At 48.4% G+C, this 23,438-nt stretch overlaps 1 protein-coding gene across 5 annotated transcripts in view; it reads left to right on the top strand.

Annotated features, from left to right (window-relative positions):
* Positions 1-23,438, top strand: part of TOX2 (TOX high mobility group box family member 2) — a 136,444-nt gene that overhangs the window by 6,470 nt on the left and 106,536 nt on the right. For 2 of the 5 annotated variants that reach the window (XM_043602326.1, XM_043602325.1), the window contains exon 1: positions 21,048-21,188. The exons of the other annotated variants lie outside the window; for them this stretch is intronic. In XM_043602326.1, the coding sequence (XP_043458261.1) occupies positions 21,063-21,188 (126 nt within the window). In that variant the 5' untranslated portion in view covers positions 21,048-21,062. Of the gene's footprint in view, positions 1-21,047; positions 21,189-23,438 lie in introns of those variants that run through there. 5 annotated transcript variants of the gene reach the window in all.

Below are 23,438 nucleotides of genomic sequence, written 5' to 3'. Positions count from 1 at the left end.
TAGTGAAAACATGCTGTATAACACAGGATAATAAATTTTGATCAATTATCCTGATGCTTAAACTTGCCACTGTATAACAACAAACTTCTGGTCCTGCTAGAGTGAGCAACAAGACTGTGGTTTTTCACTATGTAATTACCCATTTACTGCTGGGCTTCTCAGATGTTTAGCAGGTTTTTATTGTGTGCCTACTGTGTGCCAGGGGATGCAGCCATGTCTTGAAGGCTCAGCCACTCAACGGGAAACTTTTATTTGCTAGATGAAAGGCTGTGTGGGTCTGTAACATGGCTTAAAATGCAGAGTCATAATTAAATATATAATTGTCTGGATGTGGCAGGGCTGTGGGAAGGCCTCACACAGCAGAGTCTTACAGGATATGCCAGGCGGGCTATGTGGGGGGCATGTAGAATTCTTGGAACAGTGTCCTGGGCAGAGGGGAGAGCAATTATTGCAAGGGGGCCTGGAGGGTGATTTGGGGATACTGTAGCCTAAGGCAGGGAGGCCTGCCTACAGGGGAGCTGAGACACCAGCAGAGATTGTCATAAAGGGTGTCACATCCCAGCTGGTTGGGTTTTAAGTAAAGGAGTGCCTTGGAGCCAGAGGTGTGGAGCAGAGTATGGAATGCTTCATGTTGCTGAATCAGGCTGTTATCAGCAGCTGTCCCTTGGTCTTCTGCTGATGGAAAAGTTTAATGACTTGTGTTTCATTTCACCCAGTAGTCATAGAGGCCCTGCTTCTCAAACTTTAGTGCAATAGAATCACCTGGACAGAGGGCAGTTGAAACACAGATTGCTAGGTGCTGCTCTCAGAAGTTCTGACTCAGGAGGTTTGGGGAGAGGCTGAAAATGTGCAGCGCTAATAACAAGTGATGCTGATGTTGCTGGGAACTTATTGTTGGACTGGGCCATGTGGCCTTGGCTCAGACACAGTCAGGTATCCCAGAGACCCCTGCCTTCTTTAGGCCCTCTGTAGTTACGGGGAGAGTCTCCTTCACCTTGGAGAGTCTTACACTGGGCTTCTTGGAAACAGACTCTGAGATGGAGGGTTGCCTGTGGAAAGTTTTTTTGGGGGGAAGTTCCCAGGAAGTGTACCTGTAAGGAAGTAAGGGAAGCATGATTGTATGGAGGGAGAAGCTGGTCTGGAGCATGGTCACTAATCTGGAGTGGCTTTGTAGCATTGTCTCAAACTGGGGCAAGGAGGGCTACCTGTGTCTTTGGTTCTTGCAACATGCAGTCATTAGCTGCAGGGCATCTCCTTGGCCCAGGTGGCTCCGTATAGCAGAGAGGTTCCCAGTGGGGGCTACAGCTGGGACATCCCCATCAGCTGGGCATGAATGCATAGAAAGGGGAGCACTATAGTGCCTGTTTCAGGGAGATGCAACATAGGGAGAAAACTCATCCTTCTCTTGGTTCCCAGGAAATCAAGGGCCAGCATGTTGATGATTTAGAGAGACTTTGAGTCACTTGCTGAAGATTCTTCCTTATCTCATGATGTGAGTGAGAACTGTAGGATAATTGCTTCTTAGGTCTGAGTGAAGAAAAATTATAATTAATGGGATTTTCTAGGGCCCAAAGAGATTCTATTACTGAGATGTCACGTACTTTCCTGTGTGGTGGGGAGGACTCCACCCTGATTTCTGAGAAACTTCTGGGCCATGCCTCAGGGAGTCAGCTCTGGGCAGGGGACAGTGGCTTTCTCCTTGGGCTGGAGTCCTGTCACAGCTTCAATAAGAGGCTCTTCACCTGGCCCCTGCCTCAGTGTCAGCCCGTGTCCATGGCTGTCCTATCCCCATTGTCTTCACCTTCTCTGAGCTCCCAGGAAGCTCAGAGGTAAATGAGCAGATCATCTGTAGCTATAACATAGGATAGATATCACACACATCTTTTGCTTATTAACTCCCAATTTCATTTTGCTTTTCTGTCATTTTCCCACTTGATCTTGAGTCCCACCTTTTTTTTTTTTTAATTTGTTTTTGTTCTTTGTAAGATACACAGAAATATGGTAGAATATAAAGGAAAACATGGGGGTCCTGCTCGTTCTCATCCCCTCTCCCCACTGCCTTCCCTGCCCTACTCCCTAGGGCTAACCCCTGAGGGTATTGGGTGGAGGTACTTCTAGTCATCACTACTCTTCAGTTTACTTCTAATAAGTTTATTGTCTCTATTCTGTAATCACTTTTTCATTCACAGAATTTTGTATTATTTCTTGATTGATCTTGTATCAGAGTATCCCATTCCTTTTATAAAATGGATATGTGAATATCTTGAGTCTTTTTGAAGATTATAATACAGTTGTTTTTTTTAAGTTATCTTCTGTTTCCTGCATTAACTCTGTTTTCTTGGTGGTTAGTTCTCTTCACCTTAGGCCTCTTTTTATGCTGATATTTTCTACACATGTCTGGTGATTCTTGATGGACATTTACTTGTAAACAGAGGTCTAGACTGATCTGCTCTGTAGTTGTAAGTTTCCTCAATGCCTGTGAAATCCATAGTTTTGTGGGTAAGCAATGTGAAGTTGATTTTAGGTGCCCTGGATGTGGTTTGTGTGTGGATACTTGAAGCTGGGGACTTCTATTAGCACATGGGACAAGTTCACTTGAGGTTGGGGGCATCTGTTTCCCATGTAGACCAGCAGTTACCCACGGGTACTGGTACACTTTGTTTCTCCTGCCTCATGCCTACCCACAGTGGGGATTCCCTGAGGCAGATCTCTCATTTAATTGGAATTCTCCTCCCTGGCTGGAGGCAGATCCTACAGTCAGCTTTTGTGAGGTCTGTTAAGCTGACACAAAGGTCCAGGTACATCCCTGTCCTAGGGCTTCCAGTCCCTGCTGCTTCTCTTCGGGGATTTTCTGGGGTTCAGTTAGGATAATAGTTTTCCCAAAGGACTGTGTTGGTGTGCTGGTGCCTCGGAGCTGATAGGCTTTCATTGTCAGTCTGACTTCTTACTGCCTGGCACTCTTGGTGTTTCTGATCCCCAGCCCTTTCTTGTGTTCTTTTGGGAGCTCTTTGGAGTCACTCCACTTTAATCCATCTATCTGTCTGAATTATGAATATTAATGTGTGTATATAAGAATTATGAATATATGTGTTATATGTGTGTATATCTTTTTTTTTCTATTCTAGTATTATTTAGAAAAGAGGCAGAAAGTGTGTGCTCCTTCTGCCATCTTGAACAAAAATTTCCCTCTCACTGATTTTTATTTCTTAAGTTTTGTGCTATTTTATGAAGGAAAGTAGGGTAGAAATAAGTGCAGATTTATTTGCTGAGCATTTCCCCATCTCAGGCTCATTCTCGTACCATCTCATTAAGCCTCCTAACTATGCCAGGCACGTGTGTCCCCATTTGTAGGTGACAAAACTGAGATCCAAGTAGATCACGTTACACAAGGCAGCAGAGGAGCTGGTTGGCAGAGCTGGAGTTCAGAGTGTGTTCTCTCTCCTCCTCTCTCCTGCAGCTTCCATGGTGCCGGGTGGAGCTCCTGCCCTCTGCAGGGATGGAAGAGTGGATCAGCTTGCCCCTTGGTTTTACTGTTGACACCTTGGCTCTTCTAGGGGCCAGGGGATTCCCAGCTGGGCCTCTGTCTTGGTTTTCAACTTCAAACATCCCTTGGTAATAGAATGCCTTCATATTACAGCTAATTAAAACGTGCTTATCTCGAAGTTGGGCCTCATTTGCAGAAATGATTTAGAAACTTGTTGGAAATGAATCCAACTCAGTAGTATAACCCAGGGTCAATCTCATGCATAAATTTTATTGTTCCATTTTGCTGTGTTTTGACTTGAACTGAACTTGATAATGTGGAATATGGACGCTGGGCCTTTCGTTGCTCATTTATTTTGCAGATATTTACTGAGTGCCTAGTGGGTGGTATCTACATTATTTAAGGAGGTCCCTTCACCCCAACCCCCATGCTTTTTTCTATTCTATTCATTCACCTGAGCTGTAAGTTAATTGTTTTGCAAAATCAGTGGATTCAAATGTGCCTTTGAGTTCAGCGGAAGTGCCTGGCTTCCTCTCCTTCCGCTTAAGAGCTGTGTGACTTTGTACCTGTCACTTAACTTCTCTGATCTCCTGTGTTCTCACATAACCACACTTCCATCTCAGGTTTGTGGTGAGGCCTCCATGATTTACATGACCTCCCTCATTCCTGCTGCCTAGTACCATTCAGGTCATCTGGGCCCTCTGTAGGACAGCGAACATAGGCTCCATCCCAGGTTTTTTTTTGTCTTTTATAAATGGCTGAGTCTCAGGAGCTTTCCCGTTCAGAATAGGTGTAGTGGTGGTTTTGGTTGGGACGGTTTCTTTTCTCTCCGTATCAGTTCCCTTATTTCTGGTTGTATATCCCACAGGGACTTGATGAGGTTCAATTAAACATTCAGACTCACAAGACACTCATGGGCGACACTTGGTTCCTGTCTCCTTGAAGGAGCCACCTGCCAGCAGAGCATAGGATCTGTTCCTCTTCTGCAGGAGTAGTTCTAGCCACAGTCTCTGCCTTAGTCCATGGAGGTAGCCACCAGCTCCTCTGTTACCTGCCTCCCCACCCCCTGGGTTTTAGTTTAGGTGCAAGGGAATGAGACCCACAACGGGTAGGTTTGGAAGTCACCCTGCTCACAAGCCTTATTCCTCAAATGACCCATATCTGTTGTAGCAATTCCATAGCCTTTAGTTCGAGGGTTTCTTGCAAGGGGGCATGTCAGTTATAAGAGTCACTGCACTCAGGAAAATCTAAAGTTTGGTTTCTTTATCAGATATTTATAATTTATTTATAGTTACTTCCAGTCCAGGTACAGTTTACCAGTCAGGGGTCATTTTTACCATAAGCAGAGTTGCCTAGTAACATAGTTAACATCCTACTTTAATCAGGTTTCCAGGGAGTTATGCTAGACAATTAACAAAGGTGAAATTCTCTTGCAGAAGGGAAAAGGATTTGCTTAACCCTCTACCCCACATACATCATCCTGTTTTCCCCAGAGAAGTGGTGCTTTTCGGCATCTCTTTTGGAGCCATGAATGAAGTCCTCAGTATGGTTATGATATATTCCATGCTTGTTTATGTTTTCTGATTGATCTATATAAGACACAGACATAAACTCTGGCCAAGAGATATCCTGTGGAGTCAAATTGGCTTGGGATCAAATCCTGGCTTTGCAACTTATTAAGAGTGCATTCATTCATTCAGCCATGCAAAGAACATTCACTGACTGCTGTCTGCAGGGCTTTATGGTAGATGCGAGGCAGTAACAGGTGATTAAGACCTGGTCCTTAACCCTTGAGGAGGCACAGTCTTATTAGAGAGATAGACAAAGATAAGCAATTCCAAATGGGTGTGGGATTACCAGGCCAGGCTGAGGTGGTCAGGGAAGGCTTCCCAGAGGAGGGGGGACACCCGGTCTATGCTTGAAGGTGAATTGGCCAGGTGAAGAACGTTGAGAAAAGTATTCCAGATAGAAAGAACAACATTTACAAAGGCGTAGAAGGGGTTGAGAGTGTCAAGAGATAAAGCTCAAGAGGGAAACGAGGGCATTTGGAAAGCTACTTAGAATCTCAGAGCCTCAGTTTCCTCATCTACAAAATGGGATTACCATTTTGGGATGGGATTAAATTCCCACTTATGAAATTAAATGAGATAATAAGGTCTGCTTAAGCACCCGGGATAGGTTAATTTGAATTCCCTTTCCAAATCTGTCTATGGATGCCTAAGAGCCAAACTTTGTCTTTGAATGAGAGACACGAGACAAGGAGAAACAAACAAACAAACAACCTGGAGGGCTTGGCCACCCACCTGTGCAATGCAAGCTTCTCCTCCAGTGACTCTTCTGTTAGTTGTCTTACCTCTTTTTTGGATGAAGCACTAAATGTTTGCGCTGTCTCAGATTATGTCTTACAATATCAGTGAAGCACATAATTGTGTTTTCCTAATGGCTCGACATTAACAATAAGCCACGACCCTGTTGAGGCGTTCTCTGGGACAATTTTCCATCTGCCAACAGCCTTGTGCCCGTCTGATGCTCTGTCAACACATCCTGTCATTTGCTGCTTTGTCTTGCTTTTCTGAAAGGCGGCCCCCTCCCACACGCCAGCTGGGGATGCTTAGCTTTGGGGGACATTTACTATCTAGTGACCACAAGTCACATTAGGATGAGCTGAGGAGTTATCCCGGCCATGATCAAGATCTTTCTGATGTGTAAATTGGATCCTGTCATTTCTCTGGGTGAAACCACTCAACGGCTCTCTGTTACAGCTTGGTGAACTCTTACCAACCTAAATCAGACCTCTGCTTAAAACCTCCCAGTGGCTCCCCCTGGTGTGTAGATAACATCAAATAATACCTTTTTTGGGGGGGAGGGGCATAAATCCTGGTGTGATCTAGCCCCTGCCTGCTTTTCCAGCCTTACTCCCAGCTGCTCTGTCCGAGGCACCAGACTTTGTGCTGGGATACGGTGGTGAGCAAAGACAACCTCCCCGTGGTTGACCTCATTCTAGCTGTCCTGGCCTTCTTGTTTCCAGCCCCCTCATGCCTCCAGTCTCCCCTACCATGCTCTTTTTAGCTTGAGGGGCTTTGCAAATGCTATTCCCTTTGCCTGGAATGTTCTTGCCTTCACTCTTCACATGACTGGCTCTTACTCATTTTTTTTCATCTTTTCAAAGACTCTGACCTTCTAATCACTGCGGTTATCCCATTATTCTCCATCACAGCCTCTAGTGTATTTTTTCCCCATCGCACAATGTGTCTATGAGATTACTTGAGTGTCTGTTCCACCTTTCAGACCACTGGGGGTCATGTTTGTTTTCTTTACCACTGAGTCCCCAGCACCTCAGTATGGTGTCTGCTATAGAGTAGGTGCTCAATAAAAAGTTGTTGAAAGAATATATGAGTCAGTGTGGAGGTTATATTTTCTAGAGATGGCCACTATAACATAACTTAGGCTGTGTTTCCAAGAATAAGTCACTCGCTGTCTCTGGGCCTTTACATGTCTTATGTGTGTATTGTTGTCAGGAGGATTAAACATAAACGTGAAAGGCAGTGTCTGGGGTCTGCAAGCGTTTTGTTTGTTTGTTTTTTGTTTTAGCTTTTATTTACTTATTTATTTATTTATTTATTTATTTATTTATTTAAAGTAATCCCTACGCAACAACATGGGGCTCGAACACACGACCCCGACATCAAGAGTTGCATGCTCTTCCGACTGAGCCAGCCAGGCGCCCCAGCCTGCAACTGTTAATAAATGTGAATTCCCACTGTTACCACATGCCACCCTCCCCTCCAGCTGAGCCCAAGAAAGAAAGTTGAAGTGTAAGTCAAGAGGGATGACGTTTAAAATCGTCTGGATTTTAATCAATGCTTGGCTCTCTGGGGCAAGGGCTGGTAGACCTCAGCCCCCTGTTTTGTCCGCCTCCCATCTCCCTGCCGGTGGTGACCTTACCACTTTCGAGGGGAGGGTATCACTCCCTGTTGCCTGGGTTGGGGTATCTGGGGCATGGTGGGCCTGGCCTTCAGAGATAGCACAATCTCCAGCTCGTAGGAACGTTTCTGTTGAGCAAGCAGGAGTTTTGGGTGACTTCTCTTCTGAAGGGATGACCCCCTTCTTTTTATTAAACTGTAAATTATAAAGATTATGTTACCTGCCCAAACGTTTAGGGAATGGGGGAGATCCCCTGCCACGACCCCACCGTGCAGACTAAAGAACAGTGTTGATTTGGGTCCTTTCCTTTCTGAATATTCAGTGCAGACTGTTCTGCCCCACCCGGGTCCTCCAGGAACCCCTTACCTGTCTCATCTTTTCTCTTTTCATGTACCATAATTTGCTTTTCTTGTTTATGTCCCACCCCCACTGCTAGAATATCAGCTTCACAAGGACGGGGGTCTGTGGGAGCAGCTCTGATTGCTCTGGCTCTGGTTTGGGCATTTTCCACCTGCCTGGCAAACTCCTGCCCATGTGTCTTCTAGGTTTCTTCTCAAGGGCCACCCCCCCCCCCCCCCCACCACCCAGGTCTTTACTGCTGTTCTCTGTGCCGCTGTCATTGCCCCTTCAACACCTGGAACACCTTAGGCTCCCTGAGAGGTGGGATGCTCCCTGTCCTCAGGAGATAGGGCCTTGAAAGCCATGTCTAGGAGCTTGGACTTTGTCTCAAAGGGCAGTGGGAGCTGAGGTGTATTGCATTTTAGAAGAATCTTGGCGGCTGTCTTCTGCGGAAAACTTTGGATGAGGGTGAGAGTGGATGCAGGTGATTACTATTGTTTAGGAGAGACTCGATGATGGCTTCCTGCACTGTCCAACATGATAGCCACTGGCCACATGTGGCTATTTATTTTTTATTTTTTTTAAACGTTTATTTATTTTTAAGACAGAGAGAGACAGAGCATGAACGGGGGAGGGTCAGAGAGAGAGAGGGAGACACAGGATCGGAAACAGGCTCCAGGCTCTGAGCTGTCAGCACAGAGCCCGACGAGGGGCTTGAACTCACAAACCGCGAGATCATGACCTGAGCTGAAGTCGGATGCTTAACCGACTGAGCCACCCAGGCGCCCCCACATGTGGCTATTTAAATTTAATATCAAATCAAATCAAATTGAACTCCTAGGTCACACTAGTGCTCGATAGCCACTGGGCTGTGCAGATACAGAGCATTCCCACCATTGCAGAAAGACCCAGGCTGTTGGCTGTGGGCCAAAGTAGAACCCAGAGTGAACATTTTTATGGCTCTTGATTTGGATTGTCATGTCATTTTCCAGAAGAGCCATCCACATTCCCTAGCAGCACGAGAAAGCGTCCATTTTGTCCCACCCTTCTGACGCGGCTTATCGTCTTTTGAGGAACCTTCAATTGTGTATATGCCTCTTGTCAAACCTGCCTTCACTTAGGGTGTAACATGTGGACCATGAGGTCTTTGTGATCAGGGAATTATATGTATATTAATGCAGATTTCAATAAAAAGAGTTATGTTTGCCATTGTGGTACGGTCTGATGCTGTTTAAATGCCTTTGGTAATATCTTCAATCAGATGGCAAATAGAAAACAGGAAAGTTAGTAATAAAAAATGAATTAGGACGATTAGCAAAAGGTGAAGCGCTTCCCTCCTCAGGCAACAGGCAGAGTTGACGGAGCTTTGCAGGGTGTTCCTGTCCAAACACACGTCTGGATTATTGCAGTCTCCGGGGCTGGCCCTGGGGTCTGCTCGGCACATAGGACTTGGTTATTGCCTTTAGTTTTGCAAAGGTCATGGACAACCCCTTAGAGGGTCTCTGAGGGACTCACACCAGGATGAGGGGGCTCATACCCTGGGGTGGCTGGATGGGGCCTCTGAAGAGGGGTTTCTGACTCAGGGCAGGCCAGGAATTTGCTTCTTCCAGGGCAGAGACATCCATGGCCTTGTTCCCCCTCCCTACCCACCAGGATCTTGGAGAATCCTAACCTCCCCTCTTTCTAGCATCTTCTGCAGGGGTGCCCTTGGGGAACTTTTCTTCGCTGTCTGGTGTTAGGGTGTGGTCTCCTCAAGAAGGGGTAGAGGCAAAGGCTTTAACTGACTAATGCAGACACTTGACTCGTTCCAAAGAGAAACAGAATTCTGGTGACCAAGTAGGGTGTGGGGTTGGAGCTCAGGCCAGAAGGACATGGAGCTTGCATCTTGCTAATGTTGTAACTCACACTCACCAGAGGGTGGGCCATGGAGATAACACACTGGTGTGTGGGGTGGTTATGTGCACACTAGCTGGCTCACCTCCACAGTCAATAATCAGGGTTGGATAATGCCCACGTTAGCTGTATAATTGCTGTAACAGATGGGCGCGTGTTGTTAATACCATGTTTGCTGGATGGTCCCGCAGTTGGCTGGTGACTACCTACCTTAAGCCAGAGCTTCTCAAAACTTGAACGTGCATGTAGATCACATAGAGTCTTGTTAAAATGCAGATCCAGATTTGGGAGACCTGGAGTAGGGCCAGAGATTTTTCAGCTCTTAACAAGGTCTGGAAGATGCTGGGCTGCTGGTCAGAGGACCACAATTTGAGAATCAAGTCCTTTGTGTCAGGCTGAGCTCCCAAGAAGCAGAGCCTGAGACAAGGATGCTTGTCAAAGAGATCCAGTGGGGTGCCCTCCTGAGAAGGGTCATGGGGGCCCAGGACAAGCCTGGGGGAGGAGGGGAGCAAGGAGGTGGTCTCAGCTGGAGACCTGCTTCAGCCTGATCCTGCGGGGAACCCTGCAGGGAGCAAGAGTGGCACTACAGAGCTGGTCCCGTCTTGAGGTCAGGGCTGGGGGTGGCCTTTTGCACACCCTTGTCAGTTGGTCACTGGCCATAGGCTTCCTCAGGGAGGGGTGAGGGAGGGGTGATATGCTTCCTATGCTTTTCTCCTATCAGCCAAGGGCTCTTCTGCAGAGGAAGGGACATTAGCACTCATTTACTGGGGGATGGGTACAGAGCTGAAAAGGGAGATCTGGGTAAGACCCCATCAGTATCCACACACTGTATCCTTGTCTGAAAGCCTTGAGAGTGTGGACAAGGAGGCAGGACTGTTTGCTCTTGTTTGAATTTTGCTATGCGACCTTGGGTAAGCCACTTCTGCTCTCTGGGCACTGTGCTGCAGCCTCACAAGGTTTTGCTCATGATTGGTCCTTGGTCTTTGTCCTTAGGTTGTGATGGAGCCTGCAGGTAGGGATGGGCAGATAGGTGGGGCTCTGTACAGGATAAGACAACTCTTACTTCAGAGCTGAAGGGGTGGGGAGGAGGGAGAGAGGAAAAAGAGAGGGAAGAAGGTGGGAGAAGGGAAGATAAAGGGAGGGAGGAGGAGAGGGAGAGAGAGAGAGAGAATCCCTGAGACCTGTAGTGTTCAGGGAGGACTTCCTGGCAGAGGGAGGCATTTAGGCAGGACCTCCAAGAAGGATAGGATGAGGACCTATAGAGGAGGGGAGAGCAGAAGAGCCATTAATTTAGTATCTATCATGGGATGGGTATTTCACTTACATTATTTATTTACTCTTTGCAACCACACTTGGAGTAGAAGCTGATCCCACTGTGCAGATAAGCTGAGGCACCAGGAGTGTGGTGACTGGGCCCTGGTCACACTGGGACTGGAACCCAAACCTGTGAGCTAGGACCCCCATTTTTGGCCTCCATGACTGCACCAAGCAGGGAGGCAGTGTGACCAAGGCCAAGGAGACCAGTGGCTTAGGGAACTATGGCAGAGCTGTCTGGATGGGTATAGGCTTGTGTGGAAGAAGAGGCAAAACCTGCAACTTGGGAAGGGCATTGAGTGCCAGGCCCTGGAGTTTGGGGCCTATAGGGGGGATCCGCAGAGGGCTTTGGGGCAGGCGTGGTGTGTGCAAGGGGAGTGAGCCAGTGTTGTGCCCCTCTGCTCTGGGGCCCTTCCTGCCCCCATACTGGTGCATCTATCTTCCCTGATTCAGCTTATTCATCAGTGTGTGCGTGTGTGTGTGTGTGTGTGTGTGTGTGTGTGTGTGTGTGTACATTGCATGTGGGGTGGGGTGGGGTGGAGTCCATCCTCGACCCTTTCTGTAGACCATTTTCTGGGCATTTGGGGTCCTTGGGGCCGAGGGGCTTCCGCTTTTGCTGTAGGCGCTCTGTGGGACAGAAGGCCTGGAATAACACTGCTACCCAGCAGTCTCAGTGTAGGGAAGAGCTGGTTGCCACTGTGACAAGCCCCCCTTCCTGCCTCCCTCCTTCCTGCGTGGCCAGCCCCAGGCCGCACACCCCGTGCCTTGGAGGCAAAGGGAGGAAGGACCACAGACAATTATCCCAGATGAAGGTAGATGTGGGCTCGGGTGTGTCAAGACTTTGAGGCTGAGGATTCAGGTCTGAATCATCTTCAGGCTTCTTTACTCTCTTATCCATGGCCCGAGTTTTTTCTCCCCCAGTAGAATCTGGCAATACCCAGCTCTTTCTCATTCTTCCTATAAACCTCTCTCTCTCTCTCTCTCTCTCTGGATGTTATGTAAGCTACAGTCACAACTTGGCACCTGGCACAAGATGTTGATATCAAACATGGAAACTGTTACTGCCAAGTTGGGTGGCAAGGGGAGTGGTGTGAGAGGTACCCGCTAAGTGGGGGTGGGGACAGCGGAGGAGCTACTATTTACTGGATCCATACTATGTGCCAGGGGTCTTATGTATACTGTTTTGCTTAACCCTCACAAGAGTCCTGCAAGGTACATATTATTTTTGCCATGTCACAGACACCTGACACCTGGTCAGGTGACACCAGAAGCTCAGATAGAGAACTTGTCTAAGGTCACACAGCCTGCAGGTAGCAGAATGGATCACGAACCAGAATCTATCTAGCTCTGAAGTCATGATGCTTATTCTGCACCATATGCAAAGTATCTTTAGCTTCCTTTGAGGGGCCCTTTTACATGTGTTCCCTGCTTAGACTCAAACCATCTCAACCTAGAAGACTTGGCATAGGATGTGTTATTCCCACTGCACAGACAGAGGTGAGTGCCTGCCTTGTCCAGGCTCAAACCAAGGTCATAGGCCAGTAGGGCTCAAACCCAGGGTTTGACCTGCTTTCTACGTCCCAAGAGGCATTTGTTGTTCTCACCTTGATGTTGTATAGACCAGACACACTTGTTCTTTGGCTGTGAGCGTATCATGGCCAATGCTCTTCTGTTAGCTCCTGTATCAGTTGTCTGTTGCTGCCTACAAAGCCACCTAAGATTAGTGCTTCAAAGCAACTATTTTATTTAGCTCACAATCTGTGGGTTAGCTGGAAGACTCTCTGGGCATGGGCTGGCTGGTCTCCGCGGGGCTCCCTCCTGCATCTGTGATCAGTTGGTCATTTATCTGGCAGCTGGATGATCTAGGATGGCCACACTCACCTGTTTGGTGGTTGGCAGGCTGCTGGCCGGGAGCTGGCTGAATGTTGGCTGGGCTTTCCCCAAAACCTCTTCCTCCAGCAGGCCAGCTCGGGCTCCTTCACTTAGCGCTCTAGACAGCAGCAAGACAAGATGCTCTAGTTCACAAGTGCTGTTCAAGTTTTTCCTTATGAAACACTTGCTGCTGTCTCAGTGACCGCATAAAGTCACATGGCTAAGCCCACCTTCAAGGTGTGAAGAAAGACTCCGTCTCTTGATAAGAGGAGCAGTGACGTCACTGTGCAGAGGGCCCATGTGTAGAAACGGGAGGACCTGGGGCGCCTGGGTGGCGCAGTCAGGTTAAGCGTCCGACTTCAGCCAGGTCACGATCTCGCGGTCCGTGAGTTCGAGCCCCGCGTCGGGCTCCGGGCTGATGGCTCGGAGCCTGGAGCCTGTTTCCGATTCTGTGTCTCCCTCTCTCTCTGCCCCTCCCCCATTCATGCTCTGTCTCTCTCTGTCCCAAAAATAAATAAACGTTGAAAAAAAAAAGAAAAGAAACGGGAGGACCTGCATTCATCTTTATAATCTATCATGGCTGGCAGCAAACATTTATGGAGCCCCTGCTGTGTGCCAGGCACTGTGGCAGGAACTCCAGGGTGAACAAGAAATGTATAATGACATAATGGAACACAAAATGGGAGCATGACAAGGTTGGTCAGGAGAGCTGCACAAGTGCTATGAGGCCAGGTAACGGAGGGTCAGAAAGGATTTCAAAAGTTACAGGAAGACGCATTGCTAGGTGGTGGGGGGAGGGTAGGCATTCTAGATAGAGAGAACAGCATGTGCAAAGGTCCTGTGGAAGGAGAGACTTGGCACATTTAAGCACCCATTGATGTGCCAGTTGCCTCTAAGTGTCAGCATGCTTGGGCTGTGAACTTTGGGCTATGAACTTTGGTTCATAGATGTCCCTTGAGCAGCCCCCATGTGACACAGTTTCAGTAGGGAGGTGGTGAGAGACCTTTCCATGGGCAGCTTATACATTGTGCAGCTGGGCTTGGTGGCCTTTGGGAAGAGGGAGAGATTAATGCTCACGTAGGCACCCAGGAAATCCTGTGGAAGAGGAGGGATTTGGGCGTCGGAAACGACAAGGAGGCAGTGAGGGAGAAGTCATAGGTATAGGATTGAGGGGCAGGTCTAGGGTGCTGGGTTAAGTAAGGGTTTGGATTTAGTTCTGTTGGTCAGTGATCTTTGAACCATGAACTGAGAATGGTATCAGATCTGGGGTGGGGACCTGAGTGCCCAGCCCCCTGGGGAACCACCTACCTACTCCCGTGAGCTGCCTTCGATGTCCCTGAGCCTTCAGCAGGCTCTCTCAAGGCATATCAGACGGTGCAGTTTTAGAAAGGCCTGATCGTAAATGAGCCAGCACAGAAGTGGAAAAATGGGACAGGTCAGACAAATTCAAGTTTGAATTCCTGCTCCTTGTGACATCACCATGAACCTCTAGGCAAGTGCCACCAGCCTCGAGCCTTGGTTTTCTCATCTGAAAATGGGGGCCTGGTCCCATCCACCCTGGGTTGGACTGAGCCCCTCTGGGGCGGAGTTAATCTTAGTGTCTGTTCTATGCATGCAGGCTCTTCCTGTGTGCAACCAAGGACAGTGCAGGGGCCTAGGTGACTGCCAAGTCGGAGTATAGCAAACACTCCTCTTTACCGGGCCCCAGAATAAACAGAAACCACGGCAACTGGGATGCATCACATGGCTGGCAGCCAATCTTGCTGCTGATGGCCAGGGGACATCACAGATGCCCACCACCGGTGGGGTGACCCTTGGGAACTCCCTTAGCCCTTCTCTCTGCCTGAGGTAGGACCAAGTAGTTCTAGCAAAATCAATCCTGACTTTGGGTTTTATCCAACCTCATATTTTATTATTTAATTTTATTTTTTCAGTCTTGTCCCAGAAAGCATGTCCTAAATGAGATAAGTTGGAGCAAACCTCCCTGCCCTCTCCTTCCCTCTGTCATCTCCTGTTGGATGCCCTGGAAGGAGTTGCCAGGATGCTGCTGGAGGCCAGCACCGAAATAGCAACGTGTCTATTCTGGGAGTGTGGGCACAGGGCCAGTGGTCTCTGCCAGTGTCCACAGACATCCAGCAAGGTGGTGGCATTAATCCCCTACTTTGCAGAGAGGCTCACGCTTACCTGAGAGGTTCACAGCTACTAGCAGAGCTGGGATTTGAACCTGGGTCTTCATGCTTCGGAACTCATTTCCATACTGTCTTTGGTTGAACTGGGGGTTCAGGCACCAGTAGAGCTAGGAGGAGTGTGTTTGTCAGCTCCCCATGTGGGGGCCGCTGGCTTGCGATGCCTGCCCCACCACACAGGGGTCCAGGGCAGTGATGGTGGTGGTGGAGGGGCGGCTAAGGTGGCCTTGGAGACTGAGAAGGTTTCCAGTCCTTGTGCTTCAGCCTGTCAGCCTCCTTGTGCACCTCTGGCAGGAGTGGACCTGGACCTTTGCTTCCAGAAGCATGGCTTTGCCTTGGCTGGATGTTGAGAGTGGGGCTTTCTGGAGCCACTGGCTTCTCTCTCTACATCTGCAGCCATCCAGACTGGAGAGTCAAAGTCCAGGCTAGGGTGATCCCTTTGTCTCTTGGAACCTTGACTCATCTGTAAAATGAGGGACCTGGTGACTCAGTTGACAACACCACAGTGAGCGTGGACGGCAGGCCCAGAACCTTCCTTCCAGTCCTGTCTGTGACACTTACGAGCTGTGAGCATCCAGCAAGTTACTTAGCTTCTCTGTGCCTTAGTTTCCTCCTCTGTGATATGGGGATAATAATTGCATCTACCTAACAGGGTTGTCTTGAGAACCAGTATGTGTAAATGCAGGAAGCAGTACCTGGGACAGAGTATGTGCTGCTGTAAGCGTTACCTTGTGTTGGGAAGTTAGTGTGGCTATCACAGGACCTGTTCTTGTGCTTGGCAGGAAGCAAATGCTCAGAAACTGCTTTTGGCTGAGGAGGGGAGGAAGAAGGTGACACCGCCGGGCCTGCTGTGGGACCTGGGGACACCCACCTAACCTCTCAGAGTCTCACTTTTGGTGGTTCCTTGTTTATTTTTGGTTATTCAGTGACAAGAACACATGTGAAGCTATAAGAGTATATTTAATACATTCCAAAATTAGAGGCAAAGAAAATATAAAATAGAAAAAATTCTAGGTGGAAAAATGAAAGCAGGTATGTTGGTCCTGGGGCTCTGCAGTTATAGAAATCAGCCTGCAAATCCAGCTCTGGGCTTCCTGGCAGATGAGTGAAAATGGAAATAGATTTACCCCAGGATTTCTTTGATAAGGGGGAAGAAGCTTGACAGGTCCTCACAAGAAATACTATCTTAACTGACATTTGGAGCTGAAAGAAATTCCTCTCACCAGCCTCATGGAAGTTCTCAGGCTTCAGTTTCCCATAAAATGGGGGGATGAGACCATTCTTCCTTGCTACTCCGGCTGATTGTGGGGATTATGTGGGTATAAAGTACCTGGTGTATGCCCAGCGAGTCGTGGGCTCGGAGGGCACACTTCTTGCCCGTCTGTCCTGTCATGGCTAACTCCTGCCGATTTCTGGACGAAAGCTGAAGCCCAAACATACCCGGCAGTGCCTGGAGAGCACAGCTCTGCTGTTGGGACCCAGTCAGGGGGAGTCTCGTGTGTGGGAGGTGGTGACTGTTTAATAACAGGACAGATGCCAAGGCCAGTGGGGCACTGTGACACAATGAGGCATAAGCCCCACAAGTGAGCATGTGCAGTGTGTCTGAGGACTACATGAAGGCCGCCTGGTGCAGTCAGACATGAGTTCGAATTCCGGGAGGGCTACGGGGTGGTGGAGAGAGTGTTAGGCATTTACAGAGGATGAAGGGAGGCAGGGTCCTGTGCACCGTCAGGTGTCCAGTGCGGCCCCGCAGTGGCTGGCAGTTTTGGCAAGGAGGCATATGGGATTAAGCCCACCACGGTGCCCCAGTGGGTGTGAGGATCCAGACAGGCACCACAGAGGCGCAAAGCGGCTTTAATCACTTCCCTTGGGCGAGATTTATTCAACAGCAGCTCAGAGCCTCCAGCATTTACAGGTGCTGACGGGGGCATCACAATATTGTGAAATTAAGCAGGGAGCCGACTTCATTACAGCTTACCTGGCAAGGAGGCAGCTGCCTTAGTTAGCAGCGATGGCTGGATGTGACAGAGCTAAAATTGAACTTGGCAATTAGGCTCGTGAGAGGTTCTCGGTGCTGTAAAAGGAAGTTCCATGGAAATCAACCCTGGTAATCACAGGGTTTACAATTAGTCAGTTACTATTAAGGTTGCCCTGTCAGCATATACTGCAGGGCAATGCAGGGGAACAGGGATGGAAACTTGGGTTTTGACTGTCTCGGGTTACCATGTGCTCGCCTGGACCAGCTTTTTCTGTTTTAATGTTTGTTCCGGGGCAGAAGATTGACAGACCCTGTGTTAATGTCATGGTGCAGGTGCAGAGTGCCCATTTGCATTATGGATCATTTTAAAGTCCTTTTTATTTTTTTAAATTTTTTTGGCATGAGCTTGCACCTATTTCTCATTTTTGGGTTTCTCCTGACTTGTGAGGAGTGTTTTCCCAAACAGCTTCGTATCTCTCCTTGGGATATTGCACATGAAGAGCTCAGCGTTTTGTTGACTCTTGGTACTGGAGAAAGGAATGATGCGATATTATTGAAGGTTTTTTGAGCACCCTCATGGAATTATTTTTATTAAGCCATAACTAGAATATTTCAACAACCTCAGAATATTGTCCCCATTTTGCAGATAAAGGCAGTGAGGAGCTGGTGTGCACTTGGCTACTGGTGCTGAGAGAGGCAGACAGAAAGAAAGAACTTACACAGGTTCGCCGCTGAGTCGGCCTGGGGTGTGTGCACTGACCCTCTTGAATGGGAAGATGGAAACTCAAGCCACCTCATTGCTTTGAGCCCCAGTCAGTTCATCCGTAAAATGGGAACTTGTGCCCGGCAGCATGTAAGGATTAAGTGAGATAATTCAGGCACAGTAGAAGGTCAGCACAGGTGGCTTTTGTTACTAACACTAATATTTATTGTCCACTCACTTTGTGCCATGAGTGACGGTGGCTTCGCACAAAGACCGCACAAGGCAGTCTTAAGTAAACGCAGGCTCAGAGAGGGTATGACTTTGTCCAGGTCTTCTTAGTAAGGGGTGGTGCCAGGATTCAGACTCAGGCAGTCAGGCCCCCAGAGTCTGGCCCTTGCCCCTGCCCCCAACTCTGGGAGCAGTTGAATGTCAAGAAAACAAGGCAGCCTGGATGAGCTGCTTCTGTGGCTGAGAAGAGAGAAGCATTAAAACAGAAATATCTTTCCAAAAGGCTTCGGCTCCTTCACATGAAGCTGAGTCATCTCTCTGTGTTTTGAACCGTAACCATCAAGCTGCCTCAAAATGCCCCAAATAAAAATAAAAATAAAAAATGCTGAGTTCTCCCAAGAGGAGCTGAGTAGAGGGTCCGAAGAGCTGGGACCCCTGCCACCCTGCACTGGGTACCTTGGCCCAAGTGTTTAATGGGGCAGGCGCTCTCAGGGTGAATGGGTCCAGGTCGGGAAGCTGTTCTGTGCCTGAATGCATGGGGACAGCATGGTCACAACCCCAGAAGTCCTGCACGTAATGGAGTTCAGTGTTTGATGGAGAATGCAGGGATTTTCTGCCCCTGCCCCGTGTCACCCCACCTCTGCCTCTTAACATGCTTCCTCCCGTCTCTGTGTACACAACCCTGCCCCTCCTTCCACACTCAGCCAATGACCCTGAGGTTCTTAGCTGTGAGCACTGTCTCCCTTATATAATATTTTCTCAGCTACATACATGAGCTGAGATGTCTTTGGGGTCAAGGACAGTGTCCTAATTACACACTGCCCTTGTGTCTGGAACCGTCCCTTGCATAGAGTAGGAAATAGGCAGAGGGAGGGAACAGAAAATGCTATTGACTGAATGAATTAATAAATGATAATTGAAGGCTTTTTACCTTCACAATTTCTCAGTCACAATAAATTATACCTTTTTCTTTTCAGTCTCTGATTCCCAGTTAGAAAGTTTAACATCCAGCAAGCACTATGGGCTTCTTTCCAGATCAGTGAACGCAGGTCATTTGTCTGGCTGCATACTATTCCATGGCACAGAGAGTTGTGGCTTATTGAGCCTATACCCTATCAATGGATTTTATTCTCATTTTCATTTTCTTATAAATAATGTTGTAATAAAGAAGTAAATGTCCCTGTGCAAATAAAGTTGAGCCTAGAAAGTCCTTTTCCATCTTAAGCCCATATAAGCATTCAAGGATGGACTTTTCTAGCACTCTCCCAGCTTTGTGTGTATGTTTCCAGATCTTCAGTATATCTGAAATTTCCACCTCTCTATCGTAGTGCAAAATGTACATCTCCCTCTCCTTCACACAAGTTCCGTGCGCTTGGAACTAGGCCTTGGATCTACAGATTGTGTGTACTTTCTATTTGTTGAGCACCTGCTGTGTGTCAGGCCCTCTGCTAGGAGATGAGACCCAGAGATGAGCAAGGCAGAGGGGTCCTGGCCATCATGGAGCTCACAGCCTAGTGAAGAAGATGAACAATAAACAAATAAAAGCAGCCATCAAAACAAACAACCAGAAAACATTGGCTGGAGGGGTGTGCTGTGAACAGTGTAATTCAGGGTGGGTGAGTCAGAGGAGCCCTTTCTGGGAAGGAAGGAGATCTTTGAGCAGAATGCGAAGGATGAGAAGTCAGTTGTGTGAAGTCCTGGGCAAGGGAACAGCATGAGAAGGGTGTAGAGGTACGGATGCAAGACTCTTCCTCTCTGGAGCCCCCTCTAGTCCCCCCGCCCCCTCCTCATGCAGATATGCTGGTCATCGGTCTCTTTTATCACCATGTGTTCCCCAGGTCTTTCTTGTCACTTAGTTTATTATTGTTACAAGTGTTCAATATTGGGGTGATTCCCAGAACTCCACTCACTGAGTTCTGAGTATCCTCAGCTCTGTGAGGCTTCCTCAGCAGCCTCTGGTGTTTCTAAAATGTCCAAAAATGAAAATTGGTTTAACAGGGCCTGGCACAGTACATGGCACTTAATAGGCACTGTCATCCCCATTTTACAGATGAGGAGACTAAGGCGCGGGGACGCTAATTGTTCCAGTAGGCAGAGCCAGGGTTTGAACCCAGTTCTGTCTTATTCCTAAGTCCACATTCTTCACGGAGCCGAGTTAACTGCACTTGTGTGGAAGCTAATGAGCTTCAGACCAGCCCTGTCCCAAGCCTGATCCAGCCTCATGGTGGGTGACCTTGGGCCTTGGTCACCCCTCAGGAATGAGAAGGAACACAGGCAGGCTCTCATGTTTTTGTTTTAAATTACAAATGTCATACATTCTTGTGGAAAAGAGAAAAGAAGAAGAAGAGGGAGAAGGAGAAGGAGAAGAAGAGGAGGAAAAAACAAGACAAGAAAGAAAAAGCAGCGACTGAAAATACCTCCTTATCCTACTCCCCAGGGTGACCACTATTCACAGTTTGGCATCTTTTACAGTGTGTATCCAAACACACACACAGTTGTTGTGTTTATAAAAATGGGATCACGTCCTTGATTCTTTCTCCTAACCAGTCCCAAGTCAGTACCTGCAGACCTTCCTCATTCCATCATATTCCACAGAATGGATATATTTTAATCTGTGCAATGCAGCCCTGCTTTGAGACATTCAGCATGCCCCCGATTCTTGTCTGTAACAAACAACATCTGTGGGTGTGCACTGTGCACGCCAGTGCAGGTATTTCCGCAGGACGGATGCTCAGAAGTCTGACTGCCAAGTGAAACGGCATGCAACTTTCACGTGTTGACAGGTGCTGCCAGGCTGCCTTCCAGAAGCTTTTCCAGCTCAATACCTGCTCCCGAGGCAGCATGCGTGAGTGGGGAAGGCTCGTAAGCCACAAACGATGCAGAGCCAGGCTGCCTCCCCTTCCGCTCCCTGAGACCTGGTGTGGAGACCGCTGCCAGGAGCTCCGAACACTCAGGCCCAGATTGGGATAGAAGATGGATTTTGATAAAAGAGATTAAATAACAGGTTTTTCCATTTCACCTTATAGGAATGGGATGGGGGGGGCGGGGGTGCCGGGCCTCCAGCCAATAGAGGACCAAGACTTGTCAGGAGGGCTTATAAAGCTTGCTATTTCTGGCATTTTTTCTCTTTCTCTGCTGATTATGCAGCAGAATCGCACAGAGGCTGTCGCGGGCGCGTTCTCTCGCTGCCAGGGCTTCTGTGGAATGAGACTCGGGCTCCTTCTACTTGGGAGACGCTGGTGCATTGCAGGTGTGTTTCAGCAGAAGGTAAGCAGCGGGTGCCCGCCACCTCCTGAGGTGGAGGCGGCCAGGCCGTTGCTGCGGGGTGAAGACAGACAGTGCCTGGGTGGGGGCAGGCAGCGACCTGGACTGGTGCCTGTCACGTTGTGGAATGAAGATGCTTTGGAGGGTTCCAGGAGGCCTGCACTTGGCAGCTCCTTCTTGAAAGGGAATTCTAAAAGTGGCTGGGATTGGCCCCTGGAGGAGCAGGTCTTGGTGCCCTGAGCATCATAGCTGCCCAGGGTACTCAGGAAGCATTTGTTCATTCACTCATTCATTCATTCATCCATTCAGCACACCCCGCAGTGGGCCTGGCCAGGTGTGGGTGGGGGGTCTGGCCAACTCAGACCAGAAACAAGGGTGGGGATAACACATGGTATGGCAGGGGCCCAGAAGATACCTAGGGTGAGGAGTGGGAGGGGCTTTTCAAGGCAGGAGGGGTGAGGAGTAGCTGGGGCTGTCACTAGGAACCAAGTTTGAGCTGCTGCTTCCATTGGATTTTGGAGTTTGTGCAATCAATAAAACTTCCTCCCCAGATTTGCAAGTACCACCTTTTCCTTTTGTCTGTTAAAGATATTGAAAAATAAGCAGTTGGGATCTCCAGTTGCTGTCCTGTTGTAAAAGCAAGGACAGCAAAAGATAAGGAAGGACATTGTCACAGATTTTTTTTTAAGTTTATTTTTATTTATTTTGAGAGAGAGATGGAGTGTAAGTGGGGGAGGAGCAGAGAGAGAGGGCAACATTGAATCCCAAGCAGGCTCTGCACCATCAGCATGGAGCCTGACCTGGGGCTTGAACTCATGAACCATGAGATCATGTCCTGAGTTGAAATCAAGAGTCGGAGGCTTTACCAACTGAGCCACCCAGGTGCCCTGACATTGTTACAGATTTAAAGGCAAACACATACACACATAATAGGCGACAGAGATTTTGAATGCAGAAACCTACTATTAATGACATTTTCCAGCTGTCGCTGGGGAGATTGTCTTTGTGGAGGGAGTTAGCTGAGCTGGAGGTGGGGCTTGTTGCAGGTGACAGGGCTGCACCCAGCTGAGCAGGAGGCCTGACCTCTTCTGGTGCTCTGATTTATCACAGTCGTTGTGGAGAAGCTGGCTTTGTGCACGTGTGTCCCAGAAACGGAAACCGCCCTCTCAAGCCTGCTTTCCCTTGCTTGGAATGTCCCAAGGGAACCAAGAGAGACCAAGAAAGAGGAGCTTCTGTGCCCCCTGGCGAGATCTCCACTTTCTGCATGCTGGTTCTAAAGGCAAGAGGACCCAGCCCCTTGGTCTGCGGGGGATGGCGTTGGAGCCAGCCAGCCACTGAGGAAATAGCCATGGGGTGCCTCCTGTGTACCAGGGTCTGGGTGAGGTACTGGTTTCAGATCTCAGCTCTGCCACACATACAGTCTGTGACATAGGGCCAGCTTTTGGAGCTTTGCAAGTCTCTGCCTGCTTATCCATAAAATGGGGACACTGATACCTCCCTCCTTGTGTTGTGATGATTGTGTGTTGTGCACACACATGTGCTGCCTAACACTTTGCCTTGTATGTCGTAGGACCTCCATAAATGTTGAGTGAATGAATGAGCAAATGACCCAGAACCCATAGCTCTGCTTAGGAGAACTTCGTGGCTAACACTATGTGTGTGTGTGTGTGTGTGTGTGTGTGCATGTGCACACACGCATATGACCTGGGGAGCTCTCCCCCTTGTGCTTACAGCCAGAGACTTTGTGTTCTGGTTCTCTTCTTAGGGAGCTTGGATGCAGGGCCACATTCTGCTTCACAGTCCTGTCTGGTATGAATTTCTGTATGTCTCTGGTCACATCCATAGCTCTTGACTGGGAGAGGAGGAGTTAATTACAGGGACTTACTGGTTGTCTTGAAACAGGCTGAGTCTTATTTTTAATGCTTGCTGAGAGCCCAGGGTGGGAAGAAAGACTTTGGAAGGGAGATGGGAGTAGTCTTAGAAGGGAGGGTGTGACTGGAGTATCACCATTCCTGAATACCCCCAGATCTGGAGAACAGAAGCTGAACCCAGGGTTGGTTTTTTTTTTTTTAATGTTTTAGGTTTATTTTATTTTTTAAAGTTTATTTATTTTTGAGAGAGAGAGAGAGAGAGAGAGAGAGAGCAAGCGAGCAGGAGAGGGTCAGAGAGAGAAGAAAAGAGAGAATCCTAAGCAGTTTCCACACTGTCAGCACAGAACCTGATGCGGGCTCTAAACTCACTAACTGTGAGATC

The sequence above is a fragment of the Prionailurus bengalensis genome, chromosome A3, assembly GCF_016509475.1.
Source record: "Prionailurus bengalensis isolate Pbe53 chromosome A3, Fcat_Pben_1.1_paternal_pri, whole genome shotgun sequence".
NCBI classification, from domain to species: Eukaryota; Metazoa; Chordata; class Mammalia; order Carnivora; family Felidae; genus Prionailurus; species Prionailurus bengalensis.
This window is presented reverse-complemented; position numbering and strand designations above follow the sequence as displayed.